Source organism: Lepidochelys olivacea, assembly GCF_965140295.1.
Source record: "Lepidochelys olivacea isolate rLepOli2 genome assembly, chromosome: 8".
NCBI lineage: Eukaryota > Metazoa > Chordata > Testudines > Cheloniidae > Lepidochelys > Lepidochelys olivacea.
In genome coordinates, this window is record NC_140418.1 from 53,074,646 (window position 1) to 53,099,628 (window position 24,983).

Consider the following 24,983-nt stretch of genomic DNA (forward strand, 5'->3'; position numbering starts at 1 on the left):
AAAGCCCCCAGAAAGGGGTGTATCTCTCTCTCTGTATACAAGAAGGCTATCAACACAGCAACAATGCAGGATGTTCCTTTGACAGGATGTCTAATGAAGCATGAAAAAGGAACAAATAATGTGCAATTCCAAAGGTATTTTCCACCTGTATTTTCTAGTTTACAGTGCAGGGCACTAGTGAACTTCACATTACAATGCAACATGGGTGAGGGTAAAATATTAACCTTAGAGCTCATCATACTCAAAACCCAAAGAATTTTTACTCTTTATAAAATCCAGGCACTGTGTTAAATACTTAAACAGCATTCATAAAATCCTTCCGCTCCATTAAGGAGTCTGAACAGCTCAGAAAGGCACAAAAGGCAACTGTACCCTCTCTATCAGCTATCATGGCTATCAAACATTTGATTTTAATATTCCTCTCTCAACAAAGCTTCTTAGCTCTAAAGAGCAGCCTCAGCAAGCGTATGCATGCATGACTCAGCAGCTGGAACATTTTCAAAAGACCACTGAAGAGCTGTTCAATTTGAGCAAACTGCTCTTTAAACTCTATGTTCTCCCAGTACAATACATACACACACTCTTTTTATATTGTAGTGACAGTATAGTTAAGTTCTGTCAGTGATTCCATTAAACCCCCACACACCATTTTACTGGTGCATATAAAACTAGCCTGCAAAAACTCTCCTTGTAAACACAAGATCTAGGCCTGGAAGGACTATTCTTAAGCCTACATTTACAGGACAATACAAGTGAAATATAAAGAGACAGAAGCTGACTAATTTCATTTTAATTTAGAGACCTTATGGTTCAAAAATAGCTTTGATTTTAAGAATGACAGCCATTTAGTCCATCATTAATAACTGTGCTGTGATCACATTTGGGGATTAGTAATTAGGTATTCTATGGAGAAGAGGTAAAATGTCTATGATAAGAGAGTGACCTCTGCATTTAACAGTAGCTACACTCAATGATTTCTGATACTTACTGGATACATTTTTGCATGGTCAAAAGCCTAGTGTATATACATTGTGAAAAGCATCCAGAATGGGAACGCAGATTAATTTTGCAGCAGTCAAAAGATCTTGCAAGGGGAGCACAAGGCATTACTACTGGCCAACGCTGAATCTAGTCAGTAATATTTCCCATATTCTCCATGTAAACTCCCAAAATGCCGTGGTACAATGGTTGCATGCAGCGTAAATGTAGCCTTGTCAGTCCCAGGATATTAAAGAGACAAGGTGGGTGAGGTAATATCTTTTACTGGACCAACTGCTATTTATTTATGTAGATTTATGTAAACATTTATAGGGACAACAGGAATACTCTGAGTTGTAACAGTAAAAAGGATAAACAAGAAGCTTTGGATAAGATCTAAAATCTCAAGCTTCAGAGCATAAACTAGCCTTCCACTACTGTGGGTCAGGGCTCTCTGCAGCAGCTGCTACTGGCCACTCTCAGAGATAGAATACTAGACTACATGTATAATGGTGTGATCAGTGGGGCAATTACTACATTCACAAAAGTGACAACCCCAGACTAGTCAAGCAGTGCTACTGAAATTTGGTTTCTGTAACAGTAGAGGAACATCACTGTCCAAGATCTGTGTTGATCAAGATGTCAATTATCTAATTAATACCTTACAAATAAATGAGTGTTACTTGTTATAGTTAAAACTATAGAAGTATGTGAATGTTCCCCATTTTTCCACATGTACCATTACCTGGCTATACTGATTTTAACCCTCAGATCCAGGTCCCTGAATGCACAACCCAGATATGTGGCTTGTGCACACAGGAATTTTGTGGAAGATTGTAAGGGAAAGAAAAGATCTTCACTAGTCTCTGCGCCCACAACCCAGGGCAGGGCAAGGAGCAGGGCTATGCCATCCCATGAGAGACAGTAGTTTTACAAAGTCACAGATCCAATTATTATACCCTTCTCACTTCTCCAGCAGGCCTGCAGGGGAGCGTGCTGTGAAGTTAAGCACAGCAACATGTTCTGGGTGCAGCTGTCTTCTGCATAGCCTCCTCTGTGCCTACAATTTACACTTAATTTAAGACTTTCAAGGTACTTATTTGAGCTGGTGGATTTAGCCCTAAATATTTAAAGTGCCATGAAGCCAAAGACTGCTATAAGAGTTATAATATTTTTAACAGCACAACCTTTTATTATGGATAATTTGAATATCTGGGCCTGGATAATACAGACTCTATTTAGTCCAATGGGGATTTCCTATGTTGAACACAGATTTCAGAATGCTGAAAACCTTATTTTCTTTGCAGTCTAACTCGGATCCTAGCTGGTGAACCTGTAGGGCAATATGTGGGTTCATTCTATTATTGTTCCCTCTCTTTCAAATTAAGTGCCAAAATCATTCTCATGTGAACATAGTTTCACTGTCTAGGGGCTTGGCAAGACTGGAAAGTGTGGGAAGCTTTAAAAATGTGTTAGGGTATGTCTACAATGCTAAGAAAATTCCCCAGCACTGAGTCTCAGAACCTGGGTCAACTGAGTTGGACTCACAGGGCTCATACTGCAGGGCTAAAAAATAGCGGTGAAGAGGTTGCCACTTGGACTGGAGCCTGGGCTCCAAGACCCTCCCCCCTCACTGAGTTTCAGACCCCAAGCTCCAGCCGGAGCCCGAACCTCTACGCACCTATTTTTAGCCTAGCAGCCCAAGCCCTTCCAGTCTGAGACAATTGGTCCAGGCTCTGAGACTGCGCGCCATGGATTTTTCTTTGCAATGTAGGTGTAGCCTTAGTTAACACATGTTAACAGGTTTTTGGGCTTTTTTAAATACCACTTGGCACCTAAACAGGCAGTCATATAAAAAACTATGTTAGCTGGTCCTGGTTTGCCAAGAGTTAAGTGTCTGTCTACACTAGGTGCTAAATGGCATCTGAGCTTCCTAATGAACATGTTAGATAACATGTTGTCAGTCTAGACAAGCTCCCCATTCTGCACCTGACCTCCCCACCAACCAGGCTTGTAACCTCCATGCAGCCTTTTGCTCCCTTCTCTCCACCCACACTCTGACATAATTCAAGCCTCTCTGTTCTCCATCCCCACCTCTCCCCCACACTTTACTGAACCCTGCTGCCTGCCTCAGTCTTCTCTCCCCCTTGACTCCTGCTGTTACCTCCCCTCTGGCCTTGCCGCCTCTCCCTGGCCCCCCTGTTACTCAGTCCCCATGTCCCCAAACTCTGGCAAAGCACCTCAGTCCTGTCCTGAAGTTTCATCTGCTGGCTCATTTCAGCCAATGGAATTGATGTATGCAAAAAAAATGGAGGGAGTGAATGATAACTGGCTGAAATTACTTCTTATGAACAATGCGACTGCTCATCTCTGCCTGTAAACCCAACACCAAGTGGGCACTGTGTAGAAATCAGGCATTTCCAGCAAGGTGGATTGATTTAAATCACCATGTGGAAAGCCTTGATTTAAATGATCAATTTTAATCAACTTTTCCAATTGTAATTCACTTATTTTCTACAGAACGGAGCATGCTAACTGGTTGAGATAGCCATTAAAACATGTTGAATTACAACTAAATAGAGCCTTTACACTAGATTTAGTACATCTTTTTTGCTACTTAATGATGAGATACATGATGGGGTCTCCTGAAATCAAAAGTTGGGTCCCAATGCCTGAGATGACTTTGCCAGTCTCTTGCACACAATAGCACAACCCTTGGGTCCCCTACAGGATCAAGTCCTTGATACACTATATGATGACCTATTTGCCATATTTATAAAGTTTAGCCTCTAAATGTAGTTTTCCCCAGCCAATTCTTTCATTATATAGACAAGCAGCCTTTAACTCAGAATTTTTGATAGAGGCTCATTTATTCAGCATATTTATTTTTTATTTAAATGTTTTAAGATGACAATCAGTTTAAGCCCTAAGATATTTTGTATTAAATTAAGAATTCATTTCAGACAGGTTTATTTTTGAAAATAAAAAATATATAATAATTTAAATTTTAAAAAATCAATTTAAAAAAATCATCATTGATTTTTATCTACCCTAATTTCCTATGTTCCAGTTTTCCAACTGTCACCAAAAATTAATGGAGATTTTGACAGCTGGGTAGCGGACAGTTGGGGTTTCTGAATAAATATTAACTGAGTGTTTCTGCTAAGTTATCAGCAGTGAAATAGCTACATGATGAAATTTAAAATATCTGTAGATTTCACAGTCAATATATAGAGATGAATGGAGCAGGTCACACCTACTGTTTCTGAAAACTCAAGACAACACACTGTATCAGTTACACTAAGGCAAGGGTAGGCAAACTTTTTGGCCCAAGGGCCACATCGGGGTTGCAAAACTATATGGAGGGCCGGGTAAGGAAGGCTGTCTCCTCCAAAACAGCCTGGCCCCCACCCCCATCCGCCCCCTGACTGCCTCCTTCAGAACCCTCGACCCATCCAACCCCCCCGCTCCTTGTCCCCTGACCGCCCTGTCTCGGGACCCCGCCCCTAACCACCCCCCCAGGACCCTGCCCCCTATCCAACCCCCCCCCACTCCTTGACCCCTAACCACCCCCTCCTGGGACCCTCAGCCCCTATCCAACCGGCCCTTCTCCCTGTCCGCTGACTTCCCCAACCCCTATCCACACCCCTGCCCACTAACCGCCCCCCTGGGACCTTACCCAGTATCCAACCGCCCCCCTGGGACCTCACCCCCTATCCAACCGCCCCTTCTTCTGGTCTCCTGACTGCCCCAACCCCTATCCACACCCCGTCCCACTAACCGCCCCCTGGGATCTCACCCCCTATCCAACCTCCCCTGCTCCCCGTTCCCTGACTGCCCTGCCCCAGAACCTCTGCACCATCCAACTACTCCCTGTCCCCTGACTGCTCTCCTGGACCCCCCGCTCCCTTACCATTGCCGGAGCTACGGAGGAGGGGCCAGGGACTAGCCTCTCTGGCCGGGAGCTCCGGGGCTGGGCAGGACGGTCCCACGGGCCAGATGTTGCCCACAGGCTGTAGTTCACCCACCTCTACACTAAGGGCTTGTCTTCACATACAACACTGAAGCTGCACTGCTGCAGTGCTTTAGGGCTAGCCTACACTAGAAATGCTACAGCAATGCAGCCGTATCACATCTGGTGATGACGCTCTATGCTGATAAGAGAGATCTCTCGTGTCGGTATAGTAAATCCACCTCCCCAAGAGGCGGTAGCTATGTAGAAAAGAGAAGCTCTAACCTAATCTGTCTACATCAGAGGTAGGTCAGTATAACTACCTTGCTCAGGGGTATGGATTTTTCAAACCCCTAAGTGATGAAGTTATACCAATATACGTTTGTCGTGTAGACCTGGCCTCAGTCTATGTTTTTACAATTACGCGCACAACTATGAAAGCTTAGATTCTGGAGCAGAACTGTGCAACAAGAAATGGATTCTGTAGGAAATTCCATGACCACGGAATGACAGAATACATGGAGGCTCTGCTAATAGTGCACTGCACTAATTTAACCAGACATGATACTTGTGAACATCTACAAAAAAGGTCAATCTTTTAACAGTTTCTAGCTCTACTGCAGAAAAAAAGTTACCAAAAAACAACAATTTATGTAAATCCATCAAGTTTATGTCATTAGATGCCAGCATCTTTAATTTCTGCACTCACATACATGTGTATGATAGGCAAAAGCAGACATGATCTCTGCACACAGTTTAGAAAATTAGACTGCCACTATTTTAAAAAACAACAAAACTCCATCAGTCAGTGGCCAAACACTTCGACAATCATAGCCTTATATTTAATCAATAACATTTTCTCAAATAAAAAAAAAATATCAAGGCTTGAACTGTTGTAGATGTAAGAGAGAGCTTCTAGATGTCTCAACTTAAAAAGTGGATTTGCCAAATAGGTAATGTTACATACTTCCACAGAACTTGGCACGCAGAATGTTCAACAGAAATTTCACTATTTAAGACTTTTGCTGTCCACCCCCCCCCTTTTTTTTTCTTCCAGTTAGTCCTCAGGTTCACATACATTAAAAACTTTACTACAAATACATGGAGAAACCAAAAGGAAAGATTAGACTTCAGAGAAATTGTCCACTTATCAGTAGCTATATGGGGGGGAGAAGCTACACCTGGATGCAACAGGGTGGCAGATTAAGACCCTCTATAGGAACGTAGGGCTCTTCTGTTGAGTCAACCTAGACCCAGATACTAAAATGCTGCATTGTAGTTCATGGCAATTACTGCTGAGTCACTAAAAAGTTGGCCCACTAACCTAAAACAAGATATAAAGGAGACTCTTTGGGCCAAATAGATGGAGAGCTAGGGATGAAAGAGTCATGCAGGGAAACCCAAGCTCAGTAAGCTTAGCGTTTGGTTTGTTAGGTTATTCTTTACAAGTCACCAATAAAGCCAAAACGTGGACAGGAGGACGAATGTGGACAGGAACACAATGTTTGCGTGCTCTGTTGAAAACAGGGAAAAGACTCTACCTTACCACACTAGAGAATATGTTTACAGCAGTGACACTCTCTAATAGTGCCATTCTCTAGAGCCATTTTTATGTTCAATTTCTGCATCCACCTGTGTGTTCCACATTACCCTCACTGAAAGCACCCAGAGGGGATCTGAAAGAGCAGAAATTTCATACTCACCTGGAGCTCAGCTCATCACTGACACATCCAAGAATGAGGATGCCAGGCAGTTGTAATACCTAGGCATGCTGTGACTGTGCAATCAGCATTAAGAGGTCACATGAATGCCACCATTTTTTAAACTGTTATTTTTTGTAAAAAAATATATTTTAGGCAGTACATTATACCTTTATTAATTAATGAGATCAAGCAACACAAGTGAATTCAGCTGAATTCATCTGAACATTCAACTAGCTAAAAATGAACATTTCTACTCTTAGTTTATTAAAGTCATCATCGCTATTTTAAACAGGCATCCCCAGAAAGCTTTGAAATGGTGTAGAGCATACAGTTGTTAAAGTGCCACTGAGACAACTCGTTGGCTGCTAGACAATATGTTTCCAAGCAGGATCTGATAGGATTTAATCAGTTATTTTTTTCTCTCTAAACTATTTCATGTTCAGTTACTGTTACCATTTCTATCTCTCCAGAAAGCCAACTAAGGGTATGTCTACACTACGAAATTAGGTCGATTTTATACAAGTCAATCTTTAGAAAGCAATTTTATACAGCCAATTGTGTATGTCCCGCCTCAACGCATTAAGTCGGCAGAATGCATCCTCAATACTGTGGCTAGCATTAACTCACAGAGCGGTGCAATGTGGGTAGCTATCCCACAGTTCCCACAGTCTCTGCTACCCATTGGAATTCTGGGTTAAGCTCCCAATGCCTGATGGGGCAAAAACATTATTGCGGGTGGTTTTGGGTACATGTCGTTAGTCACCCCTCTCTCCTTCCCTCCCTCCCTCCGTAAAAGCAACGGCAGACAATCGTTTCGCGCCTTTTTTCCTGGGTTACCCATGCAGATCCATAGCATGGAGCCCGCTCAGTCACCGCTGCTGTTGTGAGCATTGTAAACACTTGCGCATTAACCTGCAGCATGTGCAGAACCTGGCTAGGAGACGCCAGCAAGAGGACGATTGTGAGGAGGACATGGACACAGACATTCCTAAAAGCATGGAATGTGGCAATTGGGACATCATGGCAGCAGTGGGGCAGGTTGATACAGTGGAATGCCGATTCTGGGCCTGGCAAACAAGCACAGACTGGTTGGACCACATAGTGTTGTGGGTATGGGATGATTCCCAGTGGCTGTGAAATTTTCGCATGCGTAAGGCCACTTTCCTGGAACTTTGTGAGTTGCTTTCCCCCACCCTGAAGCGCAGGAATACCAAGATGAGAGCTGCCCTGACAGTTGAGAAGCGAGTGGCAATAGCCCTCCGGAAGCTTGCAACGCTTGACTGCTACCAGTCAGTCAGGAATCAATTTGTAGTGGGCAAATCTACTGTGGGGACTGCTGTGATCCAAGTAGCCAATGCAATCACTGACCTTCTGCTAGCAAGGGTAGTGACTCTGGGAAATGTGCACGTCATTGTGGATGGCTTTGCTGCAATGATGTTCCCTAATTGTGGTGGGACGATAGAGGGCACACATATCCCTATCTTGGCACTGGACCACATTGCCAACCAATATGTAAACCACAAGGGGGACTTCTCAATGGTGCTGCAAGCACTGGTGGATCACAAGGGAAGTTTCACCGACATCAACGTGGGATGGCTGGGAAAGGTGCATGACGCTCGCACCTTTACGAACTCCAGGCTGTTCGAACAGCTGCAAGAAGGGACTTACTTCCCAGACCAGAAAATTACCGTTGGGGATGTTGAAATGCCAATAGTTATTCTTGGGGACCCAGCCTACCCCTTGCTCCCATGGCTCATGAAGCTGTACACAGGCAGCCTGGACAGTAGTCAGGAGCTGTTCAACTATAGGCTGAGCAAGTGCAGAATGGTGGTAGAATGCGCCTTTGGACGTTTAAAAGCTTGCTGGCGCTCTTTGCTGACTAGGTTAGACCCTAGCACAACCAATATTCCCATTCTTATTGCTGCTTGCTATGTACTCCATAATATCTGTGAGAGTAAGGGGGAGACGTTTTTGGTGGGGTGGGAGGTTGAGGCAGATGATTTTGAGCAGCCAGACACCAGGGCGACGAGAAGAGCACAGCTAGTCATGCTGCGCATCAGAGAGGCTTTGAAAGCCAGTTTCATGACTGGCCAGGCTACGGTGTGACAGTTGTGTGCGTTTCTCCTTGCTGCAAACCCGCCCCCTTTGTTGATTTTAATTCCCTTTAAGCCAAACATCCTCCCCCCCTTCGATCACAGCTGGCAAAGGAAATAAAGTCACTATTGTTTTGAAACCATACATTCTTTCTTTATTAATCAAAGAGTGAGATACCTGACAAGGTCGGGGAGGAGGGAAGGACAAGGCTACATTGCTTATTGTAGCCACACTACAAATCAAAACAGTTTGAATGAAAGCCTTCTGTTGCTTGGCCATCCTTTGGAGTGAAGTGGCTGGGTGCCCGGAGCCTCCCCCACACCCAACGTTCTTGGGTGTTTGGGTGAGGAGGACATGGAACTTGGGGAGGAGAGCAGGCGGTTATACAGTGGATGCAGTGGTGGTCTGTGCTCATTACCTTTTCTGCAGCTCCAGATGCCTCAGCATGTCCACTTGCTCCCCCATTAGCCTCAGCATCTCCTCCTGCCTCTTCTCATCGCGCTCACCTAATGCTTTCCTGGCCTCTGACACTGAACGCCTTCATGCATTCAGCTGTGCCCTATCAGTGCAGGAGGACTGCATGAGCTCAGAAAACGTCATTGCGAGTGCGTTTTTTTCAACTTCTAATCTGTGATCACCTCACGGACGGAGGTGATAGGGGGACCATAGAAACATTTGCACCTGCAGGGGAATAAAAAGGGAGAGTAAAATTAAGATGATACATTTCTGAGAACAGAAGAGACACACTTTCACAGTGAATCAAGCAATTCACAGCAGACAGCACATGTGCTTCAGGTACAGGTCGCATTTTGCCTTTTATATTGAGCACCTGCCGGTATGGTGACACATCACACATGGCTGGGCAACAGAATTTTGTTTCCAGGCAGCCATGGTAAGCCTTTTGGTATGCGGGGTTGGCTTCTTCCGCCTTCATAACATGTGGGAATGGTTTCAAACTGCAACGCCATCCTTTCCCACAGCAAGCAATGCCGGTTGGGTTTGCCATTTAGAAGGAGGGGCTGCAGTTTTTGGGTGGATGTGCACTACACACCTCTCCTCACCCCACCACGTGGCTATTCTCTGGGATGATCCCTTCACCCCTCCCCGCTCCGCGTGGCTATTCTCAAGGATGATCCCTTTCAGCCAAGCACAAACAGCCCAGCATGAACGGGGTACTTTTACTGTTCTCTTACAAAAATTTCCCTATTTCAACCAGGTGACCATGAATGATATCACTCTCCTGAGGCTAACACAGAAAGATATAGACCGCATGTTGCTTGAATGCAACCAAAACCTAGGACCATTCGCTGTCATGCTTTGTGCTGCAATGATTCCAGACTACTTGCTACTGGCTTGGCATGGTAACATGTCCTATTGTGGAGGACGAAATAAGGCAGCCCTCCCCAGAAACCTTCTCAAAGGCTTTCAGAGTACCTCCAGGAGAGCTTCATGGAGATGTCTCTGGAGGATCCCCAGACACATTAATAGACTTTTCCAGTAGCTGTACTGGCCGTGAATGCACCCCAATTCTTCAGGGCAAATCAAACATTAAACACAATTGCTTTTAAACCCTGTACTGTAGTTACAAATGTGCACTCACCAGAGGTGCCTTCTCCAGCTTCAGGGTACAGGATCCCACCTTGAGCAGGTTTTGGCTCCAGGGTGATGAAAAGGTCCTGGCTGCCGGGGAGAACAGATTCACTGCTTGCCGGCTGCACATTCTCCTCCTCCTCTTCCTCATCCACAAAATCCTTTTCCCTGTTGCATGAGACTCCCCCCTTGCAGGTGTCCACGGACAGTGGTGGGGTAATGGTAGGGTCGTCCCCCCAGAATGCCAGGCAGCTGATCATAGAAGCGGCATGTATGGGGCTCTGACCTGGAGCGACCGTTTGCCTCCTTTGTCTTTTGGTAGGCCTGCCTGAGCTCCTGAACTTTCACACAGAACTGCTGTGTGTCCCTGTTGTAGCCTCTGTCCACGATGCCCTGTGCAATTTTGGTATATTAGCATTTCTTCTTTTTGATCAGAATTTGGCCTGCAGAGATTCTTCTCCCCAGACAACAATCAGATGCAGTGTCTCCCATTCGGCCCATGCTGGAGCTCGTTTGCAATTCTGGGGGCACTGCATGGTCACCTGTGCTGCTGAGCGTGCCACGGTGACCAAACAGGAAATGAAATTCAAAATTTCCCGGGGCTTTTCCTGTTTACCTGCCTAGTGTATCAGAGTTGAAAGTGCTGTCCAGAGTGGTCACATTGGAGCACTCTGGGATAGTTCCCGGAGGCCAATACCGTCGAATTGTGTCTGCACTACCCCAAATTCGACCCAGCAAGGTCAATTTTAGCGCTACTCTGCTTGCCAGGGAGGAGTATAGAAGTTGATTTTAAGAGCCCTTTAGGTCGACGGAACGGGGTTGGTTGTGTGGAAGCATTGCTTATAAAATCGTCTGAACGCAGCTAAATTCGACCTAACCTTGCATTGTAGACCAGGGCTTAGACTCTTATTTCCCAAGAAAATGGACTCCTATCATTGGTTTCAGAACATGGAAACTAAAAGAACCAATATACAGAAGCAGAATTTTACCAAAGGAAGTTTCCAGCAGTCTTGATCTGGACACCTGTTTGTAGTGCTGGTTGGCTTCCGAATTCACACCTTTATAAAATGCATGCTACAAACTGGCAGTGTTGTATTTCAATCAACAGCCTGAAAGAGGACTGCAATATCATAAATAAAAGGCAGACCACAAATTTCTATGGAGACATAAAATAAAAGACAACACAAAACAGCCTACAAATTCATGCAATATACTCTAACCAATTCCGGTTTTGTTTATATTTACTGTATAAGACACTACCTCATCATTTAAGTCCTCTTGTGTATATGGAGTTTGGGATTAGAACCAGACTTCAGAGAAGCAGGAACTCCTATCCAAGTCTGGCATTTTTTTTCTATGCTTCATTGTAAATTGTGGTTCCAGTGACAAGAATTGTCAGCCGTTTGTCAGTATGTCTGCCTGCTGCAGGAAAAGAAAGCCACCTAGAACAGCACTGCTGACAGCCCCACAAATACAGCATTCACGGCAGGGTGGATAACAATCAATGATTTTAAAAAAAAATTTTTTTTTCTATTTAAATTGGACTTTTGCGGGAAAAAACCCTATCTAAAGATAGTTTTAATTAAGGTACATTATAGCTCAAAGATATCTCATCATGAAATAGGGATTATAAATTCTAATTATGAGACAATATATTCACGTAATGTTTAAGAAAAGTTTTGTAAATGAGTTCCAATAGTTCATGGATTAGTGACCCAATCTTATGGGGTTCCACAGGCTTCTGTATAGATTATTTAGGTTAATCTTTCTATCTACCCAATAGGGCTCAGTCTAGAAGATACTATCAAAGATGCTTCGGTTTGCAGTTCTCAAACTGTGGATTTGTGTCTCCAGAGGTAACAAGCTTTTTAACAGCAAAAACGTTTTAAAATAAATAAATAGTACATAGAGGTGAGAAATAACAGACCTCAACTCTATTGTCCCTCTTCAAATTTGTGTACACAGAGTCAATCCCTTATCTCTCTCTAAAAGTGCAAAGTTTCAAAAAGTTCAATGAATAGAAGATTGTTGGGGGTGGAATAGATCTGGACAAGGAGAAGAAGTCTGGAGATAAATGTGAGAAGCGAGAGACATATGCTTGTTTTGTTAAAATATTATATGTTTGCTGTTGAAGAAAAAAATCCAGAATACTTAACATTGTTGTTTTAGTTAAATAAAACAATTTAAATGTCTGTCTGGTGATGTTCTCCTCCTACTACAGCATGGCAAGAAAATCCTCCAAATGTTAGTGATTAATCTGTTGAATTGGAGATAGTTCACCTCCCAATTACTTCATAAATATCTGCTTTAATTACCTTTGGTAAATGAAATAACCAAATCATCATTCATTTTCTGATATAGCTGTAAAACTAATCTGAAAAGTTTTCAAAATAAATCACTGTTTAAAAATGTATAGTGTGTAGCTTCTAAAAATGAAACCCACATCTATCTCTGAGTTGTGAAGAATATGTATTAAGATTATAACAACCAACAAGAATGCACTTATGTAGAAAACCATGATTAAATCAAGACTTCCTGACTAGTGATTTAAATCAAATCCACCCTGATTCATGGCATATAACAATATTTCTACATGCTAGAACAATGCATATTCAGCCCTAGTACTGCACCTTAGATACCTCCATCTTAGACTACAGATTCATGAAGGATAATTGCCTGTTTGTTTCCCATTGACATTGTTACAGAGACAAAGACAAATCATTCTACTATTTTTTTTTTAAACTCTTCCATTTATTGGTACATCCCTACATTCACAGTAGTGGATGAAGACTTCTGTTGTCCATTATTAAGTGGCCACTAATCTGTGTTAGTTTATTTTAAAACTAGCATGCATATGACAGAAGACAATTTGTTTTAAAAAGGGATGTTCTCAAGACCTGTAAGTTAAAAAAGTATAGACTGTACCATTAAACTTTAAATTAAATTAAATTCATGTGGGTAACATTATACTTCCCACTTATGAAAGGAGTGGAGGTTTAAACTAACCCTTTTATCATGATGAAAATTATGAACAAAATGCAGTTACATATATGAAGAAAGGTCCAGTCAGACAACTGATGGTATCTGTGAGCGGCTTTGTTTATGAGTACGACTTAGAAAAAGTTAAGGGGTTTTTTAGTTATTCAGACCTTGAAGTAATTTCAGACATTCCCTGTTACAAGGTTCATCTTTACAGGAGCTGTTACATTTCTGGCCAATTGCTGAAATCAGACATTTAGCGTTTTAGTCGCCAGTCGGTTATACAGGGACCCTGCAGCAGTACCAGGGCCTCAGTCTTTAGCAATATGAACCCTTCATTAGTGTAACAGCCTAATACCTTGGGGATAACATGGGCTCCTTTTGTGTGGCATCTCCCTTAGTTTCCCAATCACTAAGGTGGGCATGATAACTTACCTCCCTTCCTTGCACAGGTGTTGTGAGTAGCTAGTACTTGTGAAGTGGTATTATGTTGCCTTATGAAACAGTATGAATGGACTGTTCTCTTATTAATGATGTAGGATTTGATTTTTTTAAAAATACATTTTCAGTCACTTTGTAAAAGGTCCATAAATTCTTAACCTTTACATCTAATGAACTGCATTGTTCTCAGTTGGGTAAAACAAAATGGGTCACATTCAACATCACAGTTCTTTTGGTCGCCCACAAATCACTCCAGAAACACTGCTTTAACACCAAGAAAAGTATTTTCAGGACTGTCTGGAGTAACGTATACTACTATGCTTACAACCAAAAGGAACTAACTTCACAGCTAGAATTCTAAAATAACCATGGACATCTTTCTCACTGGGCAGAGCCAGCTCACATAAGGTTACCGAACCTGTAGCTGCAGGGGGTCATGAGATCTCCATCCCACCAGCTGAAATGTTAGTCTAAAGTCTACTAATGTTCTAAAGCAGTGCACTGACAAAGAGCTGCTGCACATTAACTGGGAGGTCTGTGGTGAGGATCTCCCCCTTTACTTCATCCCTTTCTTGTTCACTTTGTAGATTCCTGTAAGATGAAGCCTCGATTTACTCCTCTAATTACACACAAACACACTCTTCCAGAAACATTCTTCCTTAACTATCAGAGGTATGAACGCTCCTCTTCCAGCTGGCATAAAAATAGTGAGGGTGGAGAATCACACTGCATATTAAAGTCTTGGGCCTTGCAGCAGATAATCCAACCAAATGGATTCATGGTGCTGAACCACAAAAATACCAGTCTGAAAATCTGCTTGAACACTGGAGAACAGGAGCAAAACCCTAAACATCAATCAGCTTGTCAAACTGCCAGCACTGTGAAGTCTGGTGTGGGCTGGCACTGCAGTACCAGTTTTAATACCACATTTGCAAGTTAGCTGCTATATTCCATTATAAACACTGCTTTTGAAGGATTCATAACTCAGCCATTTTAATTTACATTGGGATGAAATTTGCCACATATCAGTTCAGATGTAAATTTAAAACACACATTACAAGATGGCTAAAAATGAGATCATACAGGGTGGTGATGGTGAATATAGTAAGTTTTTTGGTAGTTTATGGTGCTTCCCCTCACCTTCACCCCCAGTTACCAATTAAAGCAAACTTTTAAAAATTACAGTCAGTTTTTAAGAGGGGTTTTAGCATTAATATAAGTTATTTAACTTTAAAAAGCATCTATTATGTATTTTCCTATTAACAGTGTATGTGTTTTTGCAACACCACAGTAACAGATTTTGATATTTTATGAAGTATTGATTTAATTTTCAGATAAAAATACAAAAGCAGGCATTACCATAAAAAAGTGAATTAAACACAAAGAGCTAACACACTAAAAAACAAAATCCAAGCAGTTCAGAACTGCATCGGAAACTCCATCCTTAATTAAAGGATTTGCAGGGATCTGAGTGACAGGGGAACCCCACATATATATGTGCCACAACAGCAAGGCATAAACAGGTGAGCTAACCAAAGGATGTCAGACCAAATTCTGACATTTCAATCGGATCATTAATTTAAAAAGCCCCACAGGCTTGCTATTTTTCCAAGGCTTTACATGCATGGAATGCTAGAAGTAACTTAGTTTACTGAAGGAAGCTAGTTTTTCCCTGTTGGATGGTAAACCATAAACAAGAGATATTCACATCCCAGAAAAACAAACATATAGGATGAACGTAATCAATGGCATTTTCACATTAGGCACAGACCTAAGAAATCTTTCCCCTACTCTCCCCACCCCCATTGTAATCCTTCCCAAACCACTCTGCTTCTCACTGCTGACTGCAAACTGTGGCTGCTTGGCCAGATTAAGAGGGTGACATCTGTTTGAGTGATTTTTTTTTTTCCAGGAGTGTGGTCAAAGGGTCAAATGAAGGGAACCAGACGGGAACACCAAGCAGAGAACCCCGGACAGCACCCACTGCTCCTCAAAGGCGTCAAGGGAGTCAGTGGACGCGGCCCAGAGGAACTCTGCCCAGATACGTGAATGGACCAAGGATCGGAAATAGGCCCCACAGTCATAGGAGACTCCATCGGCCAACCTCCTCACCCTGGTTTTATAGATGGCCACTTTAGCCAGGGCCAGGAGGAGGCTGACCAGGAGGTCCCGTGACTTTGTGGGGCCACAGATAGGGCGTGCATAGATAAGGAGGTGAGGGGAAAAGCGCAACCAAAAACGTAACAAAATATTTGTGAGGAGCCGGAACAGGGGCTGCAGCCTGGCACACTCCAAGTATGTGTGCGCCAGGGTTTCCTTCATGCCGCAAAAGGGGCAGTGTCTGGGATAGGGGTGAACCCCGCCAAGTACACGCCTGTGCTCATGGCCCCATGAAGGAGCCGCCAACTGATATCCCCGGTGGGCTCAGAACCAGGGTGGAGTATAGGCTGGCCCACCAGGGCTCCTCACCCTCCAGAGGTGGCAGGATGTCCAGCCATTTTGTATTGGGGCGGGACGTGATGGTAAGGACATGAAGGGTTTGAGTGATAGACAAACTGGAAAGGCATGATGGGTGCTCTGATACAATTTATGGGCCACAGCTTTTTCAATAAAATTTACTTAAGTTATTTACTTAAATTCTTCCAATACAAAAGTGCTCTCTATCTAGGATACCAAGTTACAAATTTGCAGATTCAGAAGGATAACATTAGCCTGATTTACATTTGTTAATAAACTGTTAGACAGGGGCCCAATATAAAACCTTAAATCTGAAACTCAGTCAGAATTTGTTGCTCAAAACTCTAACAGGCCACATTTGAGCACCAAAACCAAGCTTTATAAAATTCAGATCTAGATTTCAAACCCCAAGTGTTGGAATATTTGGGATACAGAGTTTTGGTTTGGGTCATTATAGAGGTTCTAAGTTTGGGGCTGGAGTTTTTGTTCGGACCAACATCTAATAAATATGAAACACTAACCAATTTAAAACAAGGTGTATCATTTGTTACTAGAATATTTCCTGAGATTACATCAATAATATCCAGATCCTCCTGCAGAATCTAAATTCACAGTGTAGCCCATTTTTCAATGGTTAAGAAAGAGATTCTCCAGACTTTCACAATATCCTTGAATTGTGAATTCTCTCTTACACACGTTTAGGTACAAGCAAGCGAAGAATAACATTTTAAATGTGGTGAAGAAAGGCTATTTGAATAGTAACAGAACACATTGAAACCCATGAACACTCTAGTAGTTGGCGGCCGTGTTATGAAATACTGCCCTCTGCAGCCCATTCTACAGAAACAGAGTTCAACCAAATTAATATTCATTCCATACAAGTTCTCTGTTTTACAGGTCTACTCTGTGCTTGTAGCAACAATATGTTATTCCTGCAACTTCATTTGCTTTCAAGCTTGTTCTGTTTTTACCAGAAGGGTTGTTTATTCTCTTCAGTGATCCTCTGGTTGCTGCTTTCAATTCTGTGCTCTGCACTTGCTCACTAACAACACAGCACTAGTCGTGCTTCATTGCCGTCAGTTAGTCATCACAGAATGCATCGAAAAGAGTTTAAAAACAGCATAGACCAGCAGTTTGAATATACATGCACATTTATTCCCTGAAAATCTCAGCACTGGAATTTCAAGACCCAGAAGGGCTCAGGAAGGGGGATACTATTCTAGTCTCACCAAGATTTGGGAATCCTGGGCCCCTCTGGAACCAAGAGCTATCTTCTTGCTTTGCCTGATCAGTGTGCAGACATTTCCCTGGACTTTGATGACTTTATTCCTTATTACACAGGAGGAATTCTAAGATTCGCATTATGGGTAACATTTTATTCACAAGCTAAACCACAAGTGATGTAAAAAACTGGCAATATGTGTGGTCAAGTGGAAGGTCTCCACTACAAGGGCAAATGTGTTTTATGTTTCAATTGTGGTTTACATTTCCCCTTCAAATGTTTCATTTCCATGTTGCAAAACCCAAGCCAGATAAATACTACTCTCAGTTCAGACACAGATCCTGCAGAGGGAGAGGTGATCATGCTTCCTGTTGCTGGAGACTTGAGGTCACACACAAAGGAACTTAAAATAGTTGAGGCAAGAAGAACGGCAGGCTTGCAGGAGGATTTAGCAAAGATGAAACTGAGTCTATGTCAGGGGTGGGCAAACTTTCTGGCCCGAGGGCCACATTGGGGTTGCGCAACTGTATGGAGGGCCAGATAGGGAAGGCTGTGCCTCCCCAAACAGCCTGGCCCCTGCCCCCTATCCACCCCCTCCCACTTCCTGCCCCCCTCAGAAGTCCCGACCAATCCAACCCCACCCTGCTCCTTGACTCCTGACTGCCCCCTCCCAGGACCCCCTGCCCCTCGACCCCCTATCCAACTCCCCCTGCTCCCCATCCCCTGACTGCCTCCCCCGAACCTCCACCCCATCCAACGGCCCCCTGCTCCCTGACTGCCCCCCAGAACTCCCTGCTCCCCACCCCCTTACCATACCGGAACCAGCCACGCCGCCATGCTGCCTGGCAGGAGCAGCGGGCCAGAGCGCTGGCAGCTCAGTGCGCTGAGGCTGCGGGGGAGAGGGAACAGCAGGAGAGGGGCTGGGAGCTAGCCTCCCCGGTTGGGAGCTCAGAGGCCAGGCAGGATGGGCCGTAGTTTGCCTACATCTGCTCTATGCTGTATGTGGGAAGAGCTGCAGTGATGGCAACAGACAGATTTGCAACATAAGAATGGGAAGAAGGAGAATTTAGAGTCATAAAGTGCCAAAGTTTCAGCCAATGGAGGCAAATGGAAGATCTGAACTGAAGAAAGAGCTAAAAGAAATGGAGTTGTTTATATTATTTATTTTTATTGCATGAACTGTGTGCCAAGCACTTAGCGTGCTGCTATTCATCTTGGTATGAGAAGCAATTAACCCAGCAGGCACCCTAACTTTGCTTGTGGACAGTGGCACACAGGTTGTGGTCTGTATCTCTATGCATTGCAGATTTGCAGGGAATAAATAATCCCTTATAAAGCCTAGTCAACTGAAGAGATGTACACAATATAATTGACTGCATTGGCACAAAAGGGACCCCTCTGTCACTCCTCCATGCTCCACCCGATACCATTGTGTAACTGGGGACTGTACAATCTCTGAATTCCTCTACTGTATTTTTTTATTTATTTATTTTAAAACAAGCTTTTAGTTTTAAATCTGAAAGGAATTTTGGTGATGGCATCATAAAACCCTTGAGAACTAAGGTTAGCACATTTTTTAAAATGTTTTTATGAAAATTTAAAGGGAAAATATATGTGAACATCAAAAAAGCTTTCTGATAATGAAACATATTAAGCTGTGGAATGGACTCTGAAGGGAAGTTTAAAACCTGATAGCTCTCTATTTTTTTTTAAAAATGCTGGCAAATTTAATTAATGTTGACAGCTAAACTTTTCATATTCCTGATAAGAGACCCTATATTTTCTCTTAAAGCCCATCAGACACACACAATTATTGTTTCTTATTCACAATCTACTTATAATGGAAAAAAACCTAAGAGACGCGGCCTAGCAGCTGATCACATAAGGAGGAAAGAGACAGTGACTAAGCACCTACTATTGTACACACAAATCTTTTTTTAAAATTCAATTTAAAATTTGAAGACTATTATTTTATCACCTTTCTATGACAAATATACCTTAGTTATTATAATGAACAGAGCTCCCTCTTGTGGCTGCAGGAAGGTGGACCTGGTGCAACAAAAACAGAGTATAGATGGTATGAGATCAGCACCAGAGAGATGAGAGAAGGGGAGGACTGGTTCTCCTGTGTACCATTACTAACTTGGTTAAACAATAGACAATTAATGGAAAATACCATGGGAACAAGAGGTTGCTGTTTAACATACTAATTAATAATTCTCTCCCTCTTAACACCCTCTCCCTGCACAAATGCTGCAGAACACAGCAACTTTCTCCTCTTCCTCATTCTATTTTTGACCACCTTCCTCCAAAGCAGAACCTTCCCACCTTGTTCAACTGATTTCTGGCTCACTCACAGACAGTTTGCAAGGCAAGGGATACAATCAGGATATGAAATTCAAGGGTCTAAGTTACGGGGAATGCACATCAAGCCAGAAGACTTCCATTATTATCCCTACATCATTTTCATTATACCTGGAGTTCTGAAAGCAAACAGAAAATGCTTATTATCTTTAAAGTTTTGAGAAAGAATTCACAGGTACACATATGAGTCTAAAACACTTAGATCTGCTGAAATGTTAGAGCAAAACACCTATTGAAAAGGAAACCGATATAGCCTCAAACCACTCCCTTTTGTGGTTTCAAAGCTGTAAGGATACTAAAATCTGCTGGAGACAGGCATTCACTCCTGGATGAAACTGGCAAGGTAAGACACTTTGGGCCCTACCTGCCTTAAGAGTGGCTCCCTTTCAGAGTCTATCATTGCTCCCCAAACCCTTCAAATAAACATTTCTATGACTGAAAACATAAAATAAAAAAGAAAAGCAGGTAGAAGAAGAATGCATGGATGAGTGTGAAACTCTCAGTAAACAAGCCTGTGCACTAATGCTTTGAACCAATATACAGACCAAGCCAGTTTCTCTCCTGACAGGACTCTCAAAGTCACACAGTATTTACAAATACAATTTTAAAAAAAATGTCTCACCAATATATTATTGGGCTTTGATCTCAGTTCAGTTCCCAGTGGACGAGGATCCACAATGCAAAAATCACTACCACTATTAGCAGTCCCAGAGGCACCAAGATTAAATGAGGTAGATGACTGAATTCCTCTTTCTGGTCAATGGGCTGGATGGGGGACAATGCCTGCTCTCTGTGTGAATAGAGGAGTTCAGACTCCAGAGATATCCATTCAACACCCTTTCCCAGTACTGAATTCATATGCTTTTTTTAAAAATTACTTTTGAAAGAACACAAAAGAAAATGTCATGATTGACTCCTCAAGGAAAGAGCTCTGAATTGGCATAATCAAGACAGGTCCATTTTTAAGTCTAGCACTTTTGACGGTGCCCTTTAAATTCTTCACCTCATAGATATTGCAACCAATGAAAGTACCTCCAACAGCTGTATTAGCATGACCAGAACATATGCTGGTTTCTGCTTATCCACCTTCCACTGAGAAGTGACAGGGATAGATATGTGCAGTGCAGGATACTGGGGGCAGCAATCATGCTCAGGCACACTCATTCTTTGTCAGGAAAAATAGTGCCAGAATTCCAGCTCCTTCATTTACTGCGTGGTTCAATTTTTAGACATTTTGAAAAACAAAGTCAATTCTTGAACTCATGTCCTAGATTCTTGCTGCAGAGAACTACCATAAAAATCAGAACTGGCCATCAGCAGAGGACAAGCATGCCACACTCCATGACATTTCAATGGAAAGATTTCTATTTATCAACAGAAGCTGCATTACAGCAATTGCATCCATAAGGATATAGAAAGAGTTCCCCCTCCTACTTTATGAATACTACTTGAGCTGCAGGGTGTTTTTGTTCATTCAGGCTTTTAACTGATCGATATTTATTGGATTTTTTTCCTTATTTTGCATGGATGTTTTAGGTTAGACAAAATTTTATGTAAGACAGAGCATGGCAAATCACTGACTTTTGTATGTTAATGGGATTGTACAGTTCAGAGTTATTTTTCTAAAGATGCTCTATAATGCTTTTCATCCTCCAGACACTTTGCAAATATTACCTAATTCTCACAGCATGCTTCTGAGACAGAGGAGCATTAGTATCCCCATTTTACAGATGGGGAAGCTGAGCCACAGAAGTTCCACATCTAACCTAAAGCCACAGGAGGATTCAAAACCAGAATTAAAACTCAAGTTTTTAGTTCCAAGTCTTGTGCTCAGACAAGAACTCTCTTTCCTAAGGTGGAGGAGCAACAGAACCACAAATTTTCTACTGTCATAAAATCAACATGCCTGAAGTATGTATTTTTAAAAGGTGTATAAAAAGGATGTAGACGTTCTACAGTTCCCTGTAATTCTAAGTCAAACACCCTGTAGAGACTACCGTATTTTGATGTTATAATGGTGCCCAGTTAAAAGAAATACCTGTTAAAAGAATTGTCCTCTTAAAAAGAGACAATGCCTATACACCAGACTATGAAACCCTTAAATATCCAAAAAGTAATAAACCTGGTGGCTGAAATACTTTTTAAAACTCATCTGTCTAATAAGTTATGTTTCCTGTACAGTGAATTAAATTTTCCTGGCGCTCTTTTAGATGAAGACCTGATGCAAATATTCACATGTGCAATAAAAATGTGTTTAATTGATTTCTACATGTTATTTATTTCCATTTATCCTACCTGAGGATTCCAACTGGGATCCAGTTTCTTCACTGTGGCAATGTATTCTTGCATAGCCTGGTGGGAACTTGAATCTCCCAGAGCTTTCCATGCTTCCCTGAGGTACAAAGAAAAACACAAATGGCCCACTCAGTAGAACGGATACATCCGTCTTTTACTCATTGTCACCAATAAAACAGTGATCAGGCCTAATGCAAGCCTACCTTCATACTTCTGGGCAAAGGAAAGACATCTTTTACGCAATTTTGATGCCATCAATCCTCTAGTCAGGCTTAAAAAGAAAAACTCCTTCACCTACTCATATTTATTTGTTGCTGATTAAACCAATACAACAGTAAATTAGCAGAACAGCAACACCATTTTAAGAATTCCGTAAAGCAGGGGTTCTCAAACGGGGGTTGGGACCCCTCAGGGGGTCGGGAGGTTATTACATGGGAGGGGTTGCGAGCTGTCAACCTCCACCCCAAATCCTGCTTTGCCTCCAGCATTTATAGTGGTGTTAAATATATAAAAAAGTGTTTTTAATTTATAAAAGGGGAGTCGCACTCAGAGGCTTGCTATGTGAAAGGGGTCACCAGTAAAAAAGTTTGAGAGCCACTGCCCTAAAGGATTATTTTAATCATTAACCGAGAGAATAAGAGAGAGATACATGCCAAGTAATGTTCTAGTTCAATCAATCTAAAAAGATGTGACCAAAAATAAAATAAAATAAAATCAGAAATTGTTAAGAATTGCAAGGATTTCCTCTTACCATTTCTGCTTTCCTTCAAAATCAAAGAAACTGGGCTTGGGAGTGTTACAGTTTCCAAATTTGACCTAAAAAAGAAAAATGTCCTTTGTTACAATGAATGGTAGAAAGGGATAAAGTTTAATTTATCATTATAATTTGTTAGCCAATTCATAACAGCAAATATCCAGATTTATTACACCTCTTGATTTCAGAGCAAATTTATACTCCTGTCTGATTAACAGTTATTAGGCTCATCTCTTTCTGGCAAACATCTCAACTCCAATTTTTTTTATTTTAACAGTCTCACACAGCTATTGGTGTATTGGCCTCCTGTTATTTTCTGTACAGGATACAGAGATGGAATTCTGATATGCAGATCATTTCTTCTGCATGTATTACCCAGTAGGTGATGCTGCAGAGTGATTGTCACTCAAAGACTTGTCAGAGAAAGAAGATCCACTTTTGAGGAAAATTGCCTTCCTTATCCTGGTGGCAGAAAAAAGCCAGAAAAGAAAGAAAAGACAATGGTCACACAGCAATCGCAACCCAACCGTCTTCCAACACCACCTGCAATGTCTGCCAATGAGCCTGTGGCTCAAGAATTGGACTCCTCAGTTACCAAAGGACCCATGAAAAATAAAACCCATGAAAGAGATCATCTTCAACCTCAAAGGATCACCGACTATGTATATTACCCATCTGTATAGCTCATCGTCAACAAGACTAAAGAAAAATCTCATTTATGTTAGCTAAACCACATATTATGATTGTTCATTAAGGATGAAATTCGCCTCCTTCTGCACAATGACTAAATAAGTGGGCTATGTTTAATAATCTTTGATGGCCAAGCTGAATACAAAGAGAACAAACTTAAGTGGAAGAAGTCCATATGATCTCTGGATTTCCTCCAGAGGCATCTAGGACCATGGCAGCCAGAGCAGATACACCAGAAATGGGAAGTGAGTCAAGATTGGAGGTGGTTGGGATGATCCAGTTGGTCAGAAAGAGGAAAAGTAGTACACTGTGGAGTAGAGGATGGAGCTGTAGGTAGAAACAAATGATTCATTACGGGAGAGTGAGGCAAGAGAAAAAAAGGAGGCTAGAAAAAAAAGAGGTGTTGATGGACTGCAATTCATAGAAGGAATATAAGTTTGGGGTGGTAAGTGAATAAACAATACTGAAAGAGAGGAGATAGTGATAACATATTCTAGAGGGCATGTAGTGGACTCCACATGTAGACACAGAAGGCCGTTACATAAAGACCCTTTTAAACTGATCTGGTAGCACAAAGGGGGCTTTGTAGTGGCCATCAATTACATTTAATGACCCTTTAACAATACCAGAGTGGTGTAAAGAGGCCTTAGTGTAAACGAGAATCAGATTCAGGATATTGTTAAACACATGAAGATGTATTCATAGTAAGGCTGTCAATCACAATTAACTCGAAAAAATGAATCGTGATTAATCACAGTTTTAATCGCACTGTTAAACAGAATACCAATTGAAATTTATTAAATATTTTGAATGTTTTTCACATTTTCAAATATATTGATTTCAATTACAACACAGAATACAAAGTGTACACTGCTCACTTTATATTATTTTTATTACAAATATTTGCACTGTAAAATGATAAATGGTATTCTTCAATTCACCTCTTACGAGTACTGTATTGCAATCTCTTCATCGTGAAAGTGCAACTTACAAATGTAGATTTTTTTTTGTTACATAACCACTCAAAAACAACCAATGCAAAACTTTAGAGCCTACAAGTTCACTCAGTCCTACTTCTTGTTCAGCCATTTGCTAAGACAAACAAGTTTGCTTACATTTATGGGAGATAATGCTGCCCACTTCTTATTTACAATGTCACCAGAAAGCGAGAACAGACGTTCACATGGGACTTTTGTAGCCGGTATTGCAAGTTATTTATGTGCCAGATGTGCTAAACATTCGTATGCCCCTTCATTCTTCGGCCACCATTCCAGAGGACATGCTTCCATGTCGATGATGCTCACTAAAAAAAAAATAACGTATTAATTAAATTTGTGACTGAACTCCTTGGGGAAGAATTGTAGGTCTTCTGCTCTGGTTTACCCACATTCTGCCATATACTTCATGTTATATGACTCAGCACATGTTCATTTTAAGAACACTTGTTGCTGCAGATTGGACAAA

The 24,983-nt window shown here is 41.9% G+C and overlaps 1 protein-coding gene across 2 annotated transcripts in view; it reads right to left on the reverse strand.

Annotated features, from left to right (window-relative positions):
• ACBD6 (acyl-CoA binding domain containing 6) overlaps positions 1-24,983 on the reverse strand; it is a 140,716-nt gene that overhangs the window by 105,207 nt on the left and 10,526 nt on the right. For both annotated transcript variants that reach the window (XM_084637765.1, XM_084637766.1), the window contains exons 2-3: positions 22,827-22,891; positions 22,076-22,172 (exon numbers count right to left, since the gene is read on the reverse strand). In XM_084637765.1, coding sequence (XP_084493891.1) covers positions 22,076-22,172; positions 22,827-22,891 — 162 coding nt within the window. The remainder of the gene's footprint in view (positions 1-22,075; positions 22,173-22,826; positions 22,892-24,983) is intronic.